General features: G+C 46.0%; 1 protein-coding gene across 6 annotated transcripts in view; it reads left to right on the forward strand.

Moving 5' to 3' along the window:
• Positions 1 to 17,689: 17,689 nt before the first annotated feature.
• The window catches only part of LOC110508074 (SH2B adapter protein 2), a 34,242-nt gene continuing 29,571 nt past the window's right edge, over positions 17,690 to 22,360 (forward strand). For 2 of the 6 annotated variants that reach the window (XM_036965651.1, XM_036965652.1), the window contains exon 1: positions 18,010 to 18,402. In XM_036965651.1, coding sequence (XP_036821546.1) covers positions 18,341 to 18,402 — 62 coding nt within the window. In that variant the 5' untranslated portion in view covers positions 18,010 to 18,340. Of the gene's footprint in view, positions 17,960 to 18,009; positions 18,403 to 22,360 lie in introns of those variants that run through there. The other 4 variants (XM_036965650.1, XM_036965649.1, XM_036965646.1 and 1 more) reach the window with 4 other exon arrangements.

Raw genomic sequence — 22,360 nt, forward strand, 5'->3', positions numbered from 1 at the left:
TCAGATTGTCAGTGATGTGTACGCAGAGGAACTTGAAGCTTTGCACCTTCTCCACTGCGGTTCCGTTGATGTGGATGGAGGCGTGCTCCCTCTGCTGTTTCCTCAATTCCATGATCAGCTCCTTCATTTTATTGAGGGTGAGGTTATTTTCCTGGCACCACTCCGCCAGGGCCCTCACCTCCTCCCTGTAGGCCGTCTCGCTATTGTTAGTAATCAGGCCTACCACTGTTGTGTCATCTGCAAACTTGATGATTGAGTTGGAGGCGTGCGTGGTCATGCAGTCATGGGTGAACAGGAGGGGGCTGAGCACGCACCCTTGTGGGGCCCATGTGTTGAGGATCAGTGAAGTGAAGGTGTTGTTTCCAACCTTCACCACATGGGGGCGGCCTGTCAGGAAGTCCAGGACCCAGTTGCACAGAGCGGGGTTCAGACCCAGGGCCCTGAGCTTGATGATGAGCTTGGAGGGTAGAATGATGTTGAAGGCTGAGCTATACTCAATGAACAACATTCTTACATAGATATTCCTCTTGTCCTATCCAGATATTCCACATTGTCCTATTGTCCAATGGCCATTTCATCGTCTGTGGATCTATTGGGGCGATATGCAAATGGAGGAGGGTCTAGGGTATCAGGTAAGGTAGAGGTGATAACTAGCCTCTCAAAGCACTTCATGATGACAGAAGTGAGTGCTAATGATAGTCATTTAGTTCAGTTACCTTTGCTTTCTTGGGTACAGGAACAATGGTGGCTATCTTGAAGCATGTGGGGACAGCAGACTGGGTAGGGAGAGATTGAATATGTCTGTAAACACTCCAGCCAGCTGGTCTGCACATGCTCTGAGGACGCGGCTGGGGATGCCATCTGGCCCGGCAGCCTTGCAACGTTTAACACGCTTAACTCTCTCACTGACGTCGGCCACGGAGAACGAGAGCCCACAGTCCTTGGGAGCGGGCCGCGTCGATGGCACTGTGTTACCCTCAAAGCGAAGAAGGTGTTTAGCTGGTCTGGGAGCAAGACGTCGGTGTCCGCGACGTGGCTGCTTTTCCCTTTGTAGTCTGTGATTGTCTGTAGACCCTGCAACATATACGTATTGCGTCTGAGCCGTTGATTTGCGACTCCATTTTGTCTCTGTACTGACATTTTGCCAGTTTGATTGCCTTAAGGAGGGAATAACTACACTGTTTGTATTCAACCATATTCCCAGTCATCTTGCCAAGGTTAAATGTGGTGATAGTAGGCGCTTTCAGTTTAGTGTGAATGCTGCCATCTGTCCACGGTCTCTGGTTTGGGTAGGTTTTAATAGTCACAGTGGGAACAACATCCTCTATACACTTCCTGATGAACTCAGTCATCGTGTCCGTGTATACATCAATGTTATTCTCCGAGGCGACCCGGGAACACATCCCAGTCTGCACGATCAAAACAATCTTGCATGGATTCCGATTGGTCAGACCAGCGATGAATAGATCTTAGCACGGGTACTTCCTGTTTGAGTTTCTGCCTATAGGAAGGGAGGAGCAAAAGGGAGTTGTGATCTGATTTGCTGAAGGGAGGGCGGGGGAGGGCCTTGTAGGCATCCCGGAAGAGAGAATAACAGTTGTTGAGTGTTTTCCCAGTGCGAGTACTACAGTCAATGTGTTGATAGAACTTCACTAGCGTTTTCCTCATTTACTTTTGTTAAAATCTCCAGCTACAATAAAGAAATGGATGTGTGGTTTACAGTTTACATGAAGTCCTGTGTAGTTCCTTGAGGGCCGTCTGGGTATTGGCTTGAGGGGGAATGTACACGGCTGTGACTATAACCGAAGAGAATTCACTTGGGAGGTAATACAGTCAGCATTTGATTGTGAGCTATTCTAGGTTGGGTGAACAAAAGGACTTGAGTGTCTGTACGTGTTTCACAATCACACCATGAGTAGTTAATCATGAAACATACACCACGCCCTTCTTCTGAGAACCCAGCTGGCTGTATGGACTGGGACAGTATATTCGCAGAGAGCCATGATTCCGAGTATGTTACAGTCCCTGATGTATCTCTGGAAGGAGATCCTCGCCCTGAGCTTGTCTACTTTATTGTCCAGAGACTGGACATTAACGAGTAATATACTCGGAAGGACCATCCTGAGTCAAACTAGAAGTGTGCCACTCCGAATACCTTTTCTCCACCGGTGGCATCTTGGAGCAGCCTCTGGGATAAGTTCAATTGCCCTGGGAAGTGCAAACAAAAGATCCAATCCAGGAAAGTCGTATTCCTGGTCGTAATGCTGGTGAGGTACCGCCACTCTGATATCCAAAAGTTATTTCTGGCTGTATATAATAACACAAAAACCATTCTTGGCTAATAATGTAAGAAATAACACACAACAAAAACTAAATTATGCCAAGTTGCTTAAGAGCTAGAAGCAGAGCTGCCGTGTCTGTCGGTGCCATCTTACTTAAGCTCAAAACACACAATGAAAAATGCGATAAAATAGTAGCTAGTTGAAATCCAGACACTTACATGTTGACTGTCTGTCTACAACATGCCGTCAGCAGAGGGCGATAGAGAATGTGTTCTCTTTATTGACATCCTGGCACTCCTCTTATCCTCACCTTAGGTTTGTCTGTGTTTGTTTGTCTATTTCTCTCTCTTTTATTCTGTCTGTGCGGTTGTCCAGTGTGTATGTGGATAAAGGGATCATTCTGCCCTGTGTCTGTCTGTCCGCCTGTCCGTCCGTCTGTCTGTCCATCCGTCTGCCCGTCTGTCCGCCTGTCCGCCTGCCCGTCTGTCTGTCTGTCTGTCCTTCTGTCCGCCTGCCCGTCTGTCTGTCTGTCTCTGTCCGTCTCTGTCTGTCTGTCTGTCTGTCTGTCTGTCTGTCTGTCTGTCTGTCTGTCTGTCTGTCTGTCTGTCTGTCTGTCTGTCTGTCTGTCTTTCTTTCGTTCTATCTTTCTTTCCAGTGTGCATCTGACCATCTTCTGTCCATGAAGATGGTAAGGACAACAATATGAGTTAAATCGTTTTCCCTTCCCCATCAGTTGGGATCTCCATGAGCTACAATATGAGGTCCTAGACCTAGCATGAAAGTGCATCCTTGTAGCTGTGTCACAATGTTTGCCTTGAGGGAAAGTTGAGCCAATGGCTACCATACCCTAGATACACATTGTTACATTTGGTAGTTTTTATGCATAATTATGCATAGTATTTTTGCAATGAGTCACGCATATGAATTCAAGATGCATTTTTGTTACAGAGCAGACGACATGCCCTGTGTATACAAATGTAAAACAAGCAGGGGTCTGCTCCCCCCCCCCCCCCCCCCCCCCCCCCCTCGAGGTTCTAGAGAGCAGCCAAAGAAGTGATAGAAGGGAAGGAGTCATTTCTAACAGCAGCAAAGGATGAAACAATAGACTGAATGACACTGAGGAGGGACAACGACAAACAATAGACTGAATGACACTGAGGAGGGACGACGACAAACTATAGACTGAATGACACTGAGGAGGGACGACGACAAACTAGAGACTGAATGACACTGAGGAGAGACAACGACAAACGATAGACTGAATGACACTGAGGAGGGACGACAAACTATAGACTGAATGACACTGAGGGACGACAAACAATAGACTGAATGACACTGAGGAGGGACGACGACAAACAATAGACTGAATGACACTGAGGAGGGACGACGACAAACAATAGACTGAATGACACGGAGGAGGGACAACGACAAACTATAGACTGAATGACACTGAGGAGGGACGACGACAAACTATAGACTGAATGACACTGAGGAGGGACGACGACAAACAATAGACTGAATGACACTGAGGAGGGACAACGACAAACTATAGACTGAATGACACTGAGGAGGGACGACGACAAACTATAGACTGAATGACACTGAGGAGGGACGACGACAAACAAGAAAGGAACATGAACTTGTGTGGAAGAAGGCTATGACAGAGTAGCAGAGGGACACAATGTCTTATCTGATTAAGAGAGGCTATGATAGAGAAGCAGAGGGACACGAGGTCTTATCTGATTAAGAGAGGCTATGATAGAGTAGCAGAGGGACACGAGGTCTTATCTGATTGAGAGGCTCTGACAGAGTAGCAGAGGGACACCAGGTCTTATCTGATTGAGAGAGGCTATGATAGAGTAGCAGAGGGACACGAGGTCTTATCTGATTGAGAGGCTCTGACAGAGTAGCAGAGGGACACCAGGTCTTATCTGATTAAGAGAGGCTATGACAGAGTAGCAGAGGGACACCAGGTCTTATCTGATTGAGAGAGGCTATGACAGAGTAGCAGAGGAACACCAGGTTGTATCTGATTAAGAGAGGCTATGACAGAGTAGCAGAGGACCACCAGGTCGTATCTGATTAAGAGAGGCTATGACAGAGTAGCAGAGGAACACCAGGTTGTATCTGATTAAGAGAGGCTATGACAGAGTAGCAGAGGACCACCAGGTCGTATCTGATTAAGACAGGCTCTGACAGAGTAGCAGAGGGACACCAGGTCTTATCTGATGACATGGAGTCTGAGCTTGATAAACACATCAAGAATCTCACGGACCAGTTTCATGGGCTTAGTCGCCTCAAATGCAGAGAACTGTCTTAATAATTGACACATCGAGACAACCTCCCTGTCCCGGACAACTGGCAGAGAGATATATGTCTGAATCTAGGCATATATTTAAGTTATACAAAATACCACACCCCCATTCCATGATTTAATTTTGACCTACTAGCACCATCATCTACTGTCACAGGACATCATCACCCACCTACCCCAAGAAGGCTCAACTTCCCCTGTCTAAATACTCAACTTCCCTTGTCTCTATACTCAACTTCCCCTGTCTAAATACTCAACTTCCCTTGTCTCTATACTCAACTTCCCCTGTCTAAATACTCAACTTCCCCTGTCTAAATACTCAACTTCCCTTGTCTCTATACTCAACTTCCCCTGTCTAAATACTCAACTTCCCTTGTCTCTATACTCAACTTCCCTTGTCTCTATACTCAACTTCCCCTGTCTAAATACTCAACTTCCCCTGTCTAAATACTCAACTTCCCCTGTCTAAATACTCAACTTCCCCTGTCTAAATACTCAACTTCCACTGTCTCTATGCTCAACTTACCCTGTCCCCATTCTCAACTTCCCCTGTCCCCATTCTCAACTTCCCCTGTCCCCATTCTCAACTTCCCCTGTCCCCATTCTCAACTTCCCCTGTCTCTATGCTCAACTTCCCCTGTCTCTATGCTCAACTTCCCCTGTCTCTATGCTCAACTTCCCCTGTCTCTATGCTCAACTTCCCCTGTCTCTATGCTCAACTTCCCCTGTCTCTATGCTCAACCTCCCCTGTCTCTATGCTCAACCTCCCCTGTCTCTATGCTCAACCTCCCCTGTCTCTATACTCAACCTCCCCTGTCACTATGCTCAACTTCCCCTGTCACTATGCTGAACTTCCCCTGTGACTATGCTGAACTTCCCCTGTCACTATGCTCAACTTCCCCTGTGACTATGCTGAACTTCCCCTGTGACTATGCTGAACTTCCCCTGTCTCTATGCTCAACTTCCCCTGTCTAAATACTCAACTTCCCCTGTCTCTGTACTCAACTTCCCCTGTCACTATGCTGAACTTCCCCTGTCACTATGCTGAACTTCCCCTGTCACTATGCTGAACTTCCCCTGTCTCTATACTCAACTTCCCCTGTCTAAATACTCAACTTCCCCTGTCTAAATACTCAACTTCCCCTGTCACTATGCTCAACTTCCCCTGTCTCTATGCTCAACTTCCCCTGTCTAAATACTCAACTTCCCCTGTCTCTATACTCAACTTCCCCTGTCCCTATACTCAACTTCCCCTGTCTAAATACTCAACTTCCCCTGTCACTATGCTCAACTTCCCCTGTCTAAATACTCAACTTCCCCTGTCTCTATGCTCAACTTCCCCTGTCTCTATACTCAACTTCCCCTGTCTCTATGCTCAACTTCCCCTGTCTAAATACTCAACTTCCCCTGTCTAAATACTCAACTTCCCCTGTCTCTGTACTCAACTTCCCCTGTCACTATGCTGAACTTCCCCTGTCACTATGCTGAACTTCCCCTGTCACTATGCTGAACTTCCCCTGTCTCTATACTCAACTTCCCCTGTCTAAATACTCAACTTCCCCTGTCTAAATACTCAACTTCCCCTGTCACTATGCTCAACTTCCCCTGTCTCTATGCTGAACTTCCCCTGTCAATATGCTGAACTTCCCCTGTCTCTATGCTCAACTTCCCCTGTCTAAATACTCAACTTCCCCTGTCTCTGTACTCAACTTCCCCTGTCACTATGCTGAACTTCCCCTGTCACTATGCTGAACTTCCCCTGTCACTATGCTGAACTTCCCCTGTCTCTATACTCAACTTCCCCTGTCTAAATACTCAACTTCCCCTGTCTAAATACTCAACTTCCCCTGTCACTATGCTCAACTTCCCCTGTCTCTATGCTCAACTTCCCCTGTCTAAATACTCAACTTCCCCTGTCTCTATACTCAACTTCCCCTGTCCCTATACTCAACTTCCCCTGTCTAAATACTCAACTTCCCCTGTCACTATGCTCAACTTCCCCTGTCTAAATACTCAACTTCCCCTGTCACTATGCTCAACTTCCCCTGTCTCTATACTAAACTTCCCCTGTCTCTATGCTCAACTTCCCCTGTCTAAATACTCAACTTCCCCTGTCTCTATGCTCAACTTCCCCTGTCTCTATACTCAACTTCCCCTGTCTCTATGCTCAACTTCCCCTGTCTAAATACTCAACTTCCCCTGTCTAAATACTCAACTTCCCCTGTCTCTATACTCAACTTCCCCTGTCCCTATACTCAACTTCCCCTGTCTAAATACTCAAATTCCCCTGTCACTATGCTCAACTTCCCCTGTCACTATGCTGAACTTCCCCTGTCTCTATACTCAACTTCCCCTGTCTCTATACTCAACTTCCCCTGTCACTATGCTCAACTTCCCCTGTCTCTATGCTCAACTTCCCCTGTCTCTATGCTCAACCTCCCCTGTCTCTATACTCAACCTCCCCTGTCCCCATTCTCAACTTCCCCTGTCCACATTCTCAACATCCCCTGTCCCCATTCTCAACTTCCCCTGTCCCCATGCTCAACTTCCCCTGTTCCCATTCTCAACTTCCCCTGTCCCCATGCTCAACTTCCCCTGTTCCCATTCTCAACTTCCCCTGTCCCCATTCTCAACTTCCCCTGTCCCCATTCTCAACTTCCCCTGTCCCTATACTCAACCTCCCCTGTCTCTATGCTCAACCTCCCCTGTCTCTATACTCAACCTCCCCTGTCTCTATGCTCAACCTCCCCTGTCTCTATGCTCAACTTCCACTGTCTCTATGCTCAACCTCCCCTGTCTAAATACTCAACTTCCCCTGTCTCTATGCTCAACCTCCCCTGTCTCTATGCTCAACCTCCCCTGTCACTATGCTCAACTTCCCCTGTCACTATGCTCAATTTCCCCTGTCACTATGCTCAACTTCCCCTGTCACTATGCTCAACTTCCCCTGTCACTATGCTCAACTTCCCCTGTCACTATGCTCAACTTCCCCTGTCACTATGCTCAACTTCCCCTGTCACTATGCTCAACTTCCCCTGTCACTATGCTCAACTTCCCCTGTCTCTATGCTCAACTTCTCCTGTCCCCATGCTCAACCTCCCCTGTCTCTATGCTCAACCTCCCCTGTCTCTATGCTCAACCTCCCCTGTCTCTATGCTCAACCTCCCATGTCACTATGCTCAACCTCCCCTGTCTCTATGCTCAACCTCCCCTGTCTCTATGCTCAACCTCCCCTGTCTCTATGCTCAACCTCCCATGTCACTATGCTCAACCTCCCCTGTCACTATGCTCAACCTCCCCTGTCACTATGCTCAACCTCCCCTGTCTCTATGCTCAACCTCCCCTGTCACTATGCTCAACCTCCCCTGTCACTATGCTCAACCTCCCCTGTCTCTATGCTCAACCTCCCCTGTCACTATGCTCAACCTCCCCTGTCTCTATGCTCAACCTCCCATGTCTCTATGCTCAACTTCCCCTGTCACTATGCTCAACCTCCCCTGTCTCTATGCTCAACCTCCCCTGTCTCTATGCTCAACCTCCCCTGTCTCTATGCTCAACCTCCCCTGTCTCTATGCTCAACCTCCCATGTCTCTATGCTCAACCTCCCCTGTCTCTATGCTCAACCTCCCATGTCACTATGCTCAACCTCCCATGTCACTATGCTCAACCTCCCCTGTCACTATGCTCAACCTCCCCTGTCTCTATGCTCTCAACTTTGTTAGAAATAATATATTTCCCATGACGTAGTGGTGCTGAATGTAAAAAATGGTGTGGGCGTACCCCAACAACAGAATGGTGTGGGCGTACCCCAACAACAGAATGGTGTGGGCGTACCCCAACAACAGAATGGTGTGGGCGTACCCCAACAACAGAATGGTGTGGGCGTACCCCAACAACAGAATGGTGTGGGCGTACCCCAACAACAGAATGGTGTGGGCGTACCCCAACAACAGAATGGTGTGGGCGTACCCCAACAACAGAATGGTGTGGGCGTACCCCAACAACAGAATGGTGTGGGCGTACCCCAACAACAGAATGGTGTGGGCGTACCCCAACAACAGAATGGTGTGGGCGTACCCCAACAACAGAATGGTGGCAGCGTACCCCAACAACAGAATGGTGGCAGCGTACCCCAACAACAGAATGGTGTGGGCGTACCCCAACAACAGAATGGTGTGGGCGTACCCCAACAACAGTATAGGATGCGTCAACAACATAATACGAGTATAGGATGCGTCAACAACATAATACGAGTATAGGATGCGTCAACAACATAATACGAGTATAGGATGCGTCAACAACATAATACGAGTATAGGATGCGTCAACAACATTATACGAGTATAGGATGCGTCAACAACATTATATGAGTATAGGATGCGTCAACAACATAATATGAGTATAGGATGCATCAACAACATAATATGAGTATAGGATGCATCAACAACATAATATGAGTATAGGATGCGTCAACAACATAATACGAGTATAGGATGCGTCAACAACATTATACGAGTATAGGATGCGTCAACAACATTATATGAGTATAGGATGCGTCAACAACATAATACGAGTATAGGATGCGTCAACAACATTATATGAGTATAGGATGCATCAACAACATTATACGAGTATAGGATGCGTCAACAACATTATATGAGTATAGGATGCGTCAACAACATAATACGAGTATAGGATGCATCAACAACATAATACGAGTATAGGATGCGTCAACAACATAATACGAGTATAGGATGCGTCAACAACATTATACGAGTATAGGATGCGTCAACAACATAATACGAGTATAGGATGCGTCAACAACATAATACGAGTATAGGATGCATCAACAACATAATACGAGTATAGGATGCGTCAACAACATAATACGAGTATAGGATGCGTCAACAACATTATATGAGTATAGGATGCATCAACAACATAATACGAGTATAGGATGCGTCAACAACATAATACGAGTATAGGATGCATCAACAACATAATACGAGTATAGGATGCATCAACAACATTATACGAGTATAGGATGCGTCAACAACATAATACGAGTATAGGATGCATCAACAACATAATACGAGTATAGGATGCATCAACAACATAATACGAGTATAGGATGCATCAACAACATTATACGAGTATAGGATGCATCAACAACATAATACGAGTATAGGATGCATCAACAACATTATACGAGTATAGGATGCATCAACAACATAATACGAGTATAGGATGCATCAACAACATAATACGAGTATAGGATGCATCAACAACATTATACGAGTATAGGATGCATCAACAACATAATACGAGTATAGGATGCATCAACAACATAATACGAGTATAGGATGCATCAACAACATTATACGAGTATAGGATGCGTCAACAACATAATACGAGTATAGGATGCATCAACAACATAATACGAGTATAGGATGCGTCAACAACATAATACGAGTATAGGATGCGTCAACAAAATAATACGAGTATAGGATGCGTCAACAACATAATACGAGTATAGGATCCGTCAACAACATAATACGAGTATAGGATGCGTCAACAACATAATACGGGTATAGGATGCGTCAACAGAATAATACGGGTATAGGATGCATCAACAAAATAATACGAGTATAGGATGCGTCAACAGAATAGGAACTTTTAAAAGTGAGATTTTCAAATGGACAGTTACTTTCAACCCCTGCTTTAAGACTGCCCTGCGGGGTCAGGGTTCATTCAATTACAATTCCAGGCAATTCAGGAAGTACACTGAAATTCCAATTCCAATTCTCTTTATTGCTTTTCAATGAGGAAAATATGAAATTGGAATTTGGCTTACTTTCTGAATTGAAATGGAATTGACCCCAAACCTGCTCCCCAGGCCAGAAGTCCTATAGGTGAAACTGTTCTCAGCTTACCATTCAGAAGCAGCATCATTCACTTCTTAGTAGCTGTGGAAATCTCATCCACTGATTCAACATCATTCAAGATGTTCTCTTTTGTGTTGCTAACTACGTCAGCTCAGAAAAATTAGAATCAAGGTTCCCCCCCCCCCCCACCCCCCATTATTAATACAGAGTGTGTGTGAGGGGTGTCATACATTTTTCGATGGCATCATTCACCACACCCCTCCACATCTCCACCTCTCCTCCCCTCCACCTCTCCTCCCTCATTCCCTTCATCTCCTAGGGAACTCCTCTCCCCCACACAAGCTCCGCCTCTCTCTATTTCTCTTACCCAGCATGCAGTCGCTTCGCCCCCTGGTTCCCCCGGCCGTTGCCATGGAAACAGACCTCCGTCAGGTTGCTCCTGCTGAACACTCCCCAATGCGTTCTGATTCGCTCTGACAGCAACTGGCCTGAGTCACCCACACATGTGACCGCCTGTCCAGCCAATCAGATGTTTAGAGGCGCCCCTCCCGCTCTGAGCCTGCTACCCCCTTACACCCCTTGGTGAGGCAGAGACTCCCCACCTCTCCTCCTATCCCCCGGGAGGAGACTCTGGGGCTGGGTCTCAGAGCAGACTGAGGCTGCTGCACTAATCCACTGATCATGGCATCATGACAACAAAAAACAAACATTTTATTTACAGTCAGACTCTTAGTCTCCTGCAGTGTTTATTGAAGAGCACCCTGTGTCAATCACCGTCAAAATGAATACATTAACTGTCAGGGACATTGTGTCAAATTCATTTTTCTACAAAGCACAGTGAAATGTCATTGATTGATACTGTCGGCTTTTTCGTCGTTGTGGGAGTGAATGGGAACGTCAGTGCTGTTGATGTCTCTCTGTTGATGAAGTTGGATCAGCACATTCATCCTTCTCTCCTGGTCTGTGATGATTTAGTATTTAGTTGTCTACTATGTGTTGTCTCTGCTCCTGTCCCTAGACATACTGACATCATCAAATGACTCCCTGGCTCTGTGAGAGAACAGGTGTAATTTGACTAAAATACGCACACACACATTAACTGCTTTAATAAATATGTAGTTGTCAACCCCAGTGAGGCGCATGAGTGCTGAGGGATTTTGGGAGCCTGAGTAAGCTCTGTTCATTGGGCCTTTTCTGTTCTCAGTCACTAGGGAGAACAGAAGTCCCAATTCCCTCCCTCCCCCTCCCCCTCCCCCACCCTCTCCCTCTCCATCCAACTCCCTCTCCCTCTCCATCCAACACCCTCTCCCCTCCCTGTCCCTCTCCATCCAACTCCTCCTCCCCGTCCCTCTCCATCCAACTCCCCAACTCCCTCTCCCTCTCCATCCAAGTTAAAAAAAGTTAAAGAATGAAATTTAGAAATATTAGGACGAGCCATGGCGTAGTCTGGTAAATTGTTCCTTGTTTCTGTCTATGGAGGGAAACACACCTTGTTTCTGTCTAATGGAGGGAAACACACCTGGTTTCTGTCTATGGAGGGAAACACCTTGTTTCTGTCTAATGGAGGGAAACACACCTTGTTTCTGTCTAATGGAGGGGAACACACCTTGTTTCTGTCTATGGAGGGAAACACACCTTGTTTCTGTCTATGGAGGGAAACACACCTTGTTTCTGTCTATGGAGGGAAACACACCTTGTTTCTGTCTATGGAGGGAAACACACCTTGTTTCTGTCTATGGAGGGAAACACACCTTGTTTCTGTCTATGGAGGGAAACACACCTTGTTTCTGTCTATGGAGGGAAACACACCTTGTTTCTGTCTAATGGAGCATGGAGGGGAACACCGCCAGGAGGAGTGGAGCGTGGAGCATCAATGGCTAGACCATAGAATTAGGAATTAGAATGCTAGAATGGTAATGAACCTTCTAATGGTGGGATGACAGTCAGGGGAGTTGGTCAACTATGGTTTGCCAGTACTGTGATAAGTAATTATGTAAAATTGCTGAACTTGAAGAATTTATCTGCACTGTATGTTTGTTAGCTAGCTAGCCAGATTTAGAGGAATATTCATATTTCAAATTTACTGCCAATATGCCAACGTTTCCATGTAAACAATGTAGTCAATCCACAGCCAAACACTGGCTGAAATCAGTTGATTATAGGACTTAGACAAGTTGTAAATGAAACAAATACTGATTTTGTATCATATAAAAGCACTATCGGATATTACAGCAGTCGTCCTGGACCTCAGGTGGGCAGTGAGGAACGTTCCCTGTGTGGTCTCGCCGGGCCACCATACTGTAGTGTTGTCAGCAAAGTCACCAATCCGTCTCGAAGGAGGGTGAAAGAGAGTGACCGGGCTCTACGTATTTGCTGACCTGTGACCCAATGACTACCTCACCCTGGTTAAAGTGGAGTTAAGCAACCCAAGACTTAACACACACAGGGGACTTTATTTACACACACTGACGAAGATGAACATGAGGATGGTTCTGTAGTACAGACATTTAATTGCAGTTTATGGAATGCAAGGAATAGAACAAATTGTACCATGGCATTGTTGAATACTCGTTTCTGATTGGCTTGAAGGGCATTCTAGAGCGTGCATGATTTCCCTACAACGCACGGTATATTTACTCCCTTGGAGATCATGGGTCAGGCTGGCTAGCCAATCAGGGCACAAGGGTGAGACACATGGCTATTGTCTGATTGGCTGAAGCCGCAAGCTGGAGGAGATATGGATTTGTCACGAGGGGGAAAAGGTGAGGATTGGTAAGAGTCTGACCGCATGGGTCCAGATAATAACTAAATAAATCCACACACAACGTATTGATACAGCGTCCTGTAGCGCCCTCGCCAGGCGGATTCTGTAACAGCTTTCCAAGAAAACAAAAATGAAGACATTTACACTCTTCACGTGTACATTCATTCTAGAGGATATTTACACAGAGAATTGGTATAAAACCCATGTAAACTGTTTATAATTAGATTTCTATATTTTAGCTTGACAATAATTCCATTACACAATTTCTGATATGTCACATGACTTAGTTTTATGTTCCGGTGTAACGTGCCGAGTAGGCTAGTGGATAAGAGCGTTGGGCCAGTAACCTTAGTGGATAAGAGCGTTGGGCCAGTAACCTTAGTGGATAAGAGCGTTGGGCCAATAACCTTAGTGGATAAGAGCGTTGGGCCAGTAACCTTAGTGGTTAAGAGATTTGGGCCAGTAACCTTAGTGGATAAGAGCGTTGGGCCAGTAACCTTAGTGGATAAGAGATTTGGGCCAGTAACCTTAGTGGTTAAGAGATTTGGGCCAGTAACCTTAGTGGATAAGAGATTTGGGCCAGTAACCTTAGTGGTTAAGAGCGTTGGGCCAGTAACCTTAGTGGATAAGAGCTTTGGGCCAATAAGAGCGTTGGGCCAATAACCTTAGTGGATAAGAGCGTTGGGCCAGTAACCTTAGTGGATAAGAGCGTTGGGCCAGTAACCTTAGTGGATAAGAGCGTTGGGCCAGTAACCTTAGTGGTTAAGAGCGTTGGGCCAATAACCTTAGTGGTTAAGAGCGTTGGGCCAATAACCTTAGTGGTTAAGAGCGTTGGGCCAATAACCTTAGTGGGTAAGAGCGTTGGGCCAATAACCTTAGTGGATAAGAGCGTTGGGCCAATAACCTTAGTGGATAAGAGCGTTGGGCCAGTAACCTTAGTGGATAAGAATGTTGGGCCAGTAACCTCAGTGGTTAAGAGAGTTGGGCCAATTACCTTAGTGGTTAAGAGCATTGGGCCAGTAACCTTAGTGGTTAAGAGCATTGGGCCAGTAGCCCGAAAGGTCGCTGGTTTGAATCCTCGAGGTGAGAAATCTGCCGATGTGCCCTTGAGTAAGGCACTTAACCTGTAAGTCGGTCTGGATAAGAGCGTCTGCTAAATTACTAAAATGTAAACATTAAATCAGGATTATGCCTCTAGGGCCATTCGTTCCAGTCAGACGGGTTTGAATTTCTCCCTGAACATTATGGCTGACATTTTCACCCCATTCTGGAACTCAGAGCAGCTCTGTGTGTGTGTGTGTGTGTGTGTGTGTGTGTGTGTCTGTGTCCAGCTGGTCTGAGCCCCTCCCCCAGGAAGCCCCTGTGAATGATTTTCAGGAGACAGTCTGAAAGAACAATACTGTGAGAAATCGTATGGTGGAGGCTGGGTCACTCTGCACTCAATGAGTTACTGTGTCTGTATGTCTGTCTCTGTCTGTCTGTCTGTCTGTCTGTCTGTCTGTGTGTGCAGAGATCTGTCTGTCTGTCTGTCTGTGTGTGCAGAGATCTGTCTGTCTGTCTGTCTGTCTGTCTGTGTGTGCAGAGATCTGTCTGTCTGTCTGTCTGTGTGTGCAGAGGTCTGTCTGTCTGTCTGTCTGTCTGTCTCTGTGTGCAGAGATCTGTCTGGATGTCTGTCTCTGTCTGTCTGTCTGTCTGTCTGTCTGTCTGTCTGTCTGTCTGTCTCTGTGTGCAGAGATCTGTCTGTCTGTCTGTATGTCTGTCTCTGTCTGTCTGTCTGTCTGTGTGTAAAGAGATCTGTCTGTCTGTCTGTCTGTCTGTGTGTGCAGAGGTCTGTATGTCTGTCTGTCTGTCTCTGTCTGTCTGTCTGTCTGTCTGTCTGTGCAGAGATCTGTCTGTCTGTCTGTCTGTCTGTGTGTGCAGAGATCTGTCTGTCTGTCTGTCTGTCTGTCTGTCTGTCTGTCTGTCTGTCTGTCTGTCTGTCTGTGTGTGCAGAGATCTGTCTGTCTGTGTGTGCAGAGGTCTGTCCTGTCTGTCTGTCTGTCTGTCTGTCTGTCTGTCTGTGTGCAGAGATCTGTCTGTCTGTCTGTCTGTGTGTGCAGAGATCTGTCTGTCTGTCTGTCTGTCTGTCTGTCTGTGTGTGCAGAGATCTGTCTGTCTGTGTGTGCAGAGGTCTGTCCTGTCTGTCTGTCTGTCTGTCTGTCTGTCTGTCTGTCTGTGTGCAGAGATCTGTCTGTCTGTCTGTCTGTGTGTGCAGAGATCTGTCTGTCTGTCTGTCTGTCTGTCTGTCTGTCTGTCTGTCTGTCTGTCTGTCTGTCTGTCTGTCTGTGTGCAGAGATATGTCCGTCCGCACGCACTCAATGATGTTACTGTGTCTGTCTGTCTGCCACCAAATGAATGTATGTATCTTGCTGTGCCTAAATGGCTGGGGTAGGTTGCATGTTCATGTGGCATACCAGGGGCAGGACCAGGGGCAGAACCAGGACCAGGGGCAGAACCAGGACCAGGGGCAGGACCAGGACCAGGTTTATAAACTCTGATATAATGGAGTAGGTATAAATGTTAGGCACTGAGCAAATTTCAGGTCTGCTGAGCGCAAACATGAACATTGTGAAAATTGTGTGTAACTTCAGGCATGTGTTCACTGTGAACACTGAGGCTGTATCCGCTTTCAGTTACAGTTTTACCAGTGGTCAAGTAGGCTACTGTGGCTATTTGATCACAATGTAGGCAGAGAAGCCTACCATCGAAAACAAGGGAGAAAAATGCATCCCATTACATTTGTATATGTAAATGGCTGTTCTATCATTTAGCCTACAGATGTTTGCAGCAGATGTGTGATGTTCAATACAGGCCATTACAGGCCTTCTGCAGCTCTGATTGGTTACGGTGCACCGGTCTGTGTAGCGTTCAAGACAACTGGGAACTCAGAACTGGGAACTCAGAACTCCGATTTTCGACTTCAGTGCGTCAAAACAACTGGGAATTCTGGGAGAAAAAAACGAGCTCCGACTGGGGAAAAAAAATCAATTTATCAACTCTGGCCTCTTTCCAGAGCTCCGACTTTCCGACCTGAAGATCGCTGACGTCATGATTTGACCTCGTATTTTTCAGAGTTCCCAGGTGTCTTGAACGCGGCATCAATTGTGCCTGTCAATACAATATAATCCTTCTCCAATGCGCTCTACCCACAAGGAAATATATTGCACAGTTAGTTTTGCATACTAAATCTTGCATAGTTCGTTTTGTTTTTCGGTATGGTACACTGAAGGTGGATAATATTGCGTTGATTCGAGCACAATTCTTAACCCAATTTTCAATTTAAGTTAATCCGCTCATATGTATTATGTGGTTATATGCAGAAGTCTAAAAGTATTTGGTTTTAAATATACTTAAGTATCAATAGTAAGGGCAGGGTAGCCTAGTGGTTAGGGCGTTGGACTATTAACCGGAAGGTTGCAAGTTCAAAACCCTGAGCTGACAAGGTACAAATCTGTCGTTCTGCCCCTGAACAGGCAGTTAACCCACTGTTCCTAGGCCGTCATTGAAAATAAGAATTTGTTCTTAACCGACTTGCCTAGTTAAACAAATGTGAAAAATAAAATAAATATCAAAAGTAAAAGTACAAATCATTTCAAATTCCTTATGTTAAACACAGCACCATTTTCCTGTTTTTTAAATGTACGGAAAGCCAGGGGCACACTCCAACCCCTAGGCATCATTTACAAATACAGTATTTGTGTTTAGTGAGTCAGATCAGAGGCAGCAGGGATGACCAGGGATGTTCTCTGTTTAGTGAGACAGTCAGATCAAAGGCAGTAGGGATGACCAGGGATGTTCTCTGTTTAGTGAGACAGTCAGATCAGAGGCAGTAGGGATGACCAGGGATGTTATCTTGCTTGATAAGTGTGTGAATTAGACCAGTTCTCTCTCCTGTTAAGCATTCAAAATGTAACGAGTAGTTTTGGGTGTCAGGGAAAATGTAAGGAGTAAAAAGTACATCATTTTCTTTAGGTATGTCATAAAGTAAAGGTTGTCAAAAATATAAATAGTAAAGTACAGATACCCCCAAAAACTACTTAAGTAGTATTTTTACTTAAATACTTTACACCACAGACCAAAACGAACTAAAACTTAACAACATTTTGTCATAATATATACACAGACTGTTCCGAGCAGTTTTGGATAGGGAAACATGCCTTTTAAGGTTAGAGGTTAGGGAAGATAGGATTTTGATCAATTGTTTTGTCCCCACGGGGACAGTAAAACAAACGTGTTGGGGGGGGGGGGGGGGGGGGGGGGGTGAAGAGGGAGCCTGGTGGGATCACACATAATAGACTTCCATTCAAGATCACAAAGAAACACGCAAAGTTTCTACCTTGGGCATGTGAACCGATCTAGAGAAAGCAGGAATCGCGCTCGGCCCCTTTAAGGGCAGACTGCGAGGACTGTTAAATAGATCAGAGAGAGAGATCAACACACGCACACACAGCCATCCCTGGGCTGAGAGACGGTGGATCCTAAAGTGTAGTGTGCGTCGAGCGGATATGGAGAAAATGTAACGTTGCCGCGGTAGCCTCCTAATCTCCGATATGAAGAGAATTAATGCATAGTATTGGCCTTGATTGGACAACAAAATAACAACAACCAACAGTGCAAGGATTGGCTCCCCGACATCAGCGGGGATCGTAGCGCCGTGCAGTGAGTCGGACATCGAGGTGAGCGCTGCTGCGTTCATGTTATCCATTTTGTGGCTTCCGACCTGCTTGGATGTTGCTGGGCGCTATGGCGCGCATTCTAGTTTACTATTTGCCTTTATGGTCGCCAACTTGTAGTTTAGGCTACGTTCCACATATCATTTTATTTAAAGGCTATGAAAATGTTTGCGTCGTGCTTTAGTGAGGAGGGTAGCAATTCTCGGCTCGGCAGTTTGGCTCAGCCCTCACTGTGTTCGCTCCAGGTGCTGAAGGATAACCGTCTGTCTATTCGCCCCGACAACGCGCCGGGTGCTGAAACGCATCCATTTAAAAACATTGTAGCGACACACTGGTAGCCTAGGCTATAACAGACTCGATTGATGCCGTTCTTATTACACCTCAATGATTGATGGGCTTCCTCCGAGAGGCCTCAAGACAAAGCTACTCGGGATTGGGACTATGCGGTAAGGGACTTTTCCCCTAATCCATTTAGCGGATCTAGGGGTAGGTCTCTCGAGGGGACATTAACACAGACCACAATAACATGTATCCAGCAGTCATTGGCAATCTCAGAGTCTGTGTCCTGGCTTTGCCTATAAAGTCTACTCTGTTAACAGTCCTTCATTAACGCGGATTTCGGGACCCGTTCTTTCAGTCGCAGACTCGGTGCTCAGCGGTTCAATAGCCGGTTATTTCTCATTCATGAGCACCGCGTCCGCGCGCACATGGTACCACAGCATGCATATTGATTTTTCCCATTGATTATTAAAAGGCATAGGCTAGTGATATATATTTTACAGTTCTATCTAATTGGTAATGGCTCTTATAGGCATAATGTTGTTATTGCGGACTGTTTCATTCGATAGACTATGATCAAACAGAGGCTACAGTGAAGATCAGACAACAATCATGCCACTTAATAAATGATCAGTGCAGTGCAGGCTAACATGTAGGCTAACCTAGGCAATGTTTACTACTGATTGGTTTTGTTACCAGTCTACTAAAAAACATGATCCAGTAACCTATTTGTTCACAGAATTCATTCTCTGATTACAGCATATGTATGCACCGGTCATATTTTATAGTTTCAAGATGAAAAGAAAACTCCCACATCTTGAATTTCAGGGTGTTTTGATCATCTGTGAAATTAATTTAGTGAGTGAGAGACACCGGAAGAAGCAACGAGTCGCGGAATGAGCGTCTCACGCGCTCTATCCTTTATCACCTTTGGTCATAATGGAGGAACGCTGCTCACTCAATATTTACATTCGCTCTGTTTGTCTCCGGTCTGCTCACACGCTAATTAGTGTGTTTAACATGCACAGTGGCGTGTGGGTTGTTTATAAGTGCCTCCTTGTTTCTTTTACAGCACTGGAGGCGCCTGTAGACCAACAGTAGGCACATCCAGAATCAGAACACAGCGATAGATTCCTGTCGATAGTATTTCTGTGATACAGCACACCTCAGGCATTGTTTTCATGTTTGTGTGTACTCTGAGTACATTATGCTTGTAAATAGTATGGCTATAGGGCAGTAAGTTATGCCTGCCCTGACTGCTGTCATCATGTCAGCCCAGTCTGGCGCTATCAGTCTGTATTGGAGAAGCTGTATCTGTGAAGGCACCCGTCTGTATAGGAGAGGCTGTATCTGTGAAGGCACCAGTCTGTATAGGAGAGGCTGTATCTGTGAAGGCACCCGTCTGTATAGAAGAGGCTGTATCTGTGAAGGCACCCGTCTGTATAGGAGAGGCTGTATCTGTGAAGGCACCCACCCGTATGTATAGGAGAGGCTGTATCTGTGAAGGCACCCGTATGTATAGGAGAGGCTGTATCTGTGAAGGGGGGAGCAAAACTGATTCTAGATCTGTTGCTAGGCTACGTCTCACTTCTACCTGGAGAAGAGAACATTCCTCTCTGTGACAGTTGGTTGAGAGTCAGGAAGCAGCCGGCAGGGCTGATATGACCTCATGAGGGAAGAAAGAGGTCAGGTCAAAGGTCATAGTGTGTGGTATGGGAGGGTTGTATTACGTTGACCTCTGACCCCTTACCTCATGAGGTCTAATCTATGGGCTGTCATCCTTTCTTCTGAATGTCTGCTGCTCCCTCTCTCTGGCATCCTTTCTTCTGAATGTCTGCTGCTCCGTCTCTCTGGCATCATTTCTTCTGAATGTCTGCTGCTCCGTCTCTCTGGCATCCTTTATTCTGAATGTCTGCTGCTCCGTCTCTCTGGCATCCTTTATTCTGAATGTCTGCTGCTCCCTCTCTCTGGCATCCTTTATTCTGAATGTCTGCTGCTCCGTCTCTCTGGCATCCTTTATTCTGAATGTCTGCTGCTCCCTCTCTCTGGCATCCTTTCTTATGAATGTCTGCTGCTCCCTCTCTCTGGCATCCTTTATTCTGAATGTCTGCTGCTCCGTCTCTCTGGCATCCTTTATTCTGAATGTCTGCTGCTCCCTCTCTCTGGCATCCTTTATTCTGAATGTCTGCTGCTCCGTCTCTCTGGCATCCTTTATTCTGAATGTCTGCTGCTCCCTCTCTCTGGCATCCTTTATTCTGAATGTCTGCTGCTCCGTCTCTCTGGCATCCTTTATTCTGAATGTCTGCTGCTCCGTCTCTCTGGCATCCTTTATTCTGAATGTCTGCTGCTCCGTCTCTCTGGCATCCTTTATTCTGAATGTCTGCTGCTCCCTCTCTCTGGCATCCTTTATTCTGAATGTCTGCTGCTCCCTCTCTCTGGCATCCTTTATTCTGAATGTCTGCTGCTCCGTCTCTCTGGCATCCTTTATTCTGAATGTCTGCTGCTCCGTCTCTCTGGCATCCTTTATTCTGAATGTCTGCTGCTCCGTCTCTCTGGCATCCTTTATTCTGAATGTCTGCTGCTCCCTCTCTCTGGCATCCTTTATTCTGAATGTCTGCTGCTCCCTCTCTCTGGCATCCTTTATTCTGAATGTCTGCTGCTCCCTCTCTCTGGCATCATTTCTTCTGAATGTCTGGCATCCTTTATTCTGAATGTCTGCTGCTCCGTCTCTCTGGCATCCTTTATTCTGAATGTCTGCTGCTCCGTCTCTCTGGCATCATTTCTTCTGAATGTCTGCTGCTCCGTCTCTCTGGCATCATTTCTTCTGAATGTCTGCTGCTCCCTCTCTCTGGCATCCTTTATTCTGAATGTCGGCTGCTCCGTCTCTCTGGCATCCTTTATTCTGCAATGCATTTAGGCTGCCATTGGTTTCTCTGGCCTCTGATGCCAGGCTTCCTTTGGTGAGTAAGTCAGTCCCAGTAGTGTCACACTAGACTACCCTCCACTGTCTGATCTGCTCTTATGGATCCCAAAGGAACAAATCTTGTTAATTTGAGATATAATTCCCAGAGGAAACAGATGACTTCTGGATAGACTTCTGTGTGGCTGTGGCCCTGTGTTTACACTACATTCTACCCTTGTAGGCCTGTGTGTGTTCTGTGTCTGCCTATCATTTTATCTTATGTGTCTGGTTGTGAATTTGGCCTGTGCAATTTCCTGCTCTTCCCAGCAGTGACTTCCTGTGTATGTGTTTACTGTAGTAAAGAGAACACATGACTTGTCCTGGCCAGGATAATCTTAGAAAGCATGACAGGGCCCAGAGTTCCTCGGGTGGGAGATCGCGATCACCACCAAATTTCAACCAATTGGAGGGAGAGAGTCCCCAACCCACAGCCCTGCTGAGCTGGCAGGGAAGTCCTCAGAGCAGTGTGTGACTGTGTGTGTGTGTGAGTGCAGCTGTAATAGTGTTGTTGTATTAATCAACGTGATGTACTGAACAGAACATCTCCTTGGAGGACTGGATCCGATCGCCCTGCTCATGTCTCCTGGTCAATGTGTTTTAGCAGGCTGGAGTTGCCTCTCTGCCTCTGCTCCAAGTAATGTCCCTTTCCTGTCCATATCCCCTGGGACAGTTACTGTTAACGGTACTGAAACCATCTGACACACACACACACAGACACAGACACAGACAGACACAGTTACTGCTAGGGTACTAAAACCATCTGATGAACATATATACACTACCGTTCAAAAGTTTGGGGTCACTTAGAAATGTCCTTGTTTTTGAAAGAAAAGCTTCTTTTTTTGTCCATTTAAAATAACATCAAATTGATCAGAAATACAGTGTAGACATTGTTAATGTTTTAAATGACTATTGTAGCTGGAAACGGCTTTTTTTTTTTTTTTTACATGGAATATCTACAGAGGCCCATGATCAGCAACCATCACTCCTGTGTTCCAATGGCACATTGTGTTAGCTAATCCAAGTTTATCATTTTAAAAGGCTAACTGATCATTAGAAAACCCTTTTACAATTATGTTAGCACACTTTTGTATATTATGCCAGCTAGCTACCTAGAGCTACCTGGAACCCTACTAATTCCACAGCTGGTCTATCGATGTCAC

The sequence above is a fragment of the Oncorhynchus mykiss genome, chromosome 27 (genome assembly GCF_013265735.2).
Source record: "Oncorhynchus mykiss isolate Arlee chromosome 27, USDA_OmykA_1.1, whole genome shotgun sequence".
Lineage (NCBI taxonomy): Eukaryota > Metazoa > Chordata > Actinopteri > Salmoniformes > Salmonidae > Oncorhynchus > Oncorhynchus mykiss.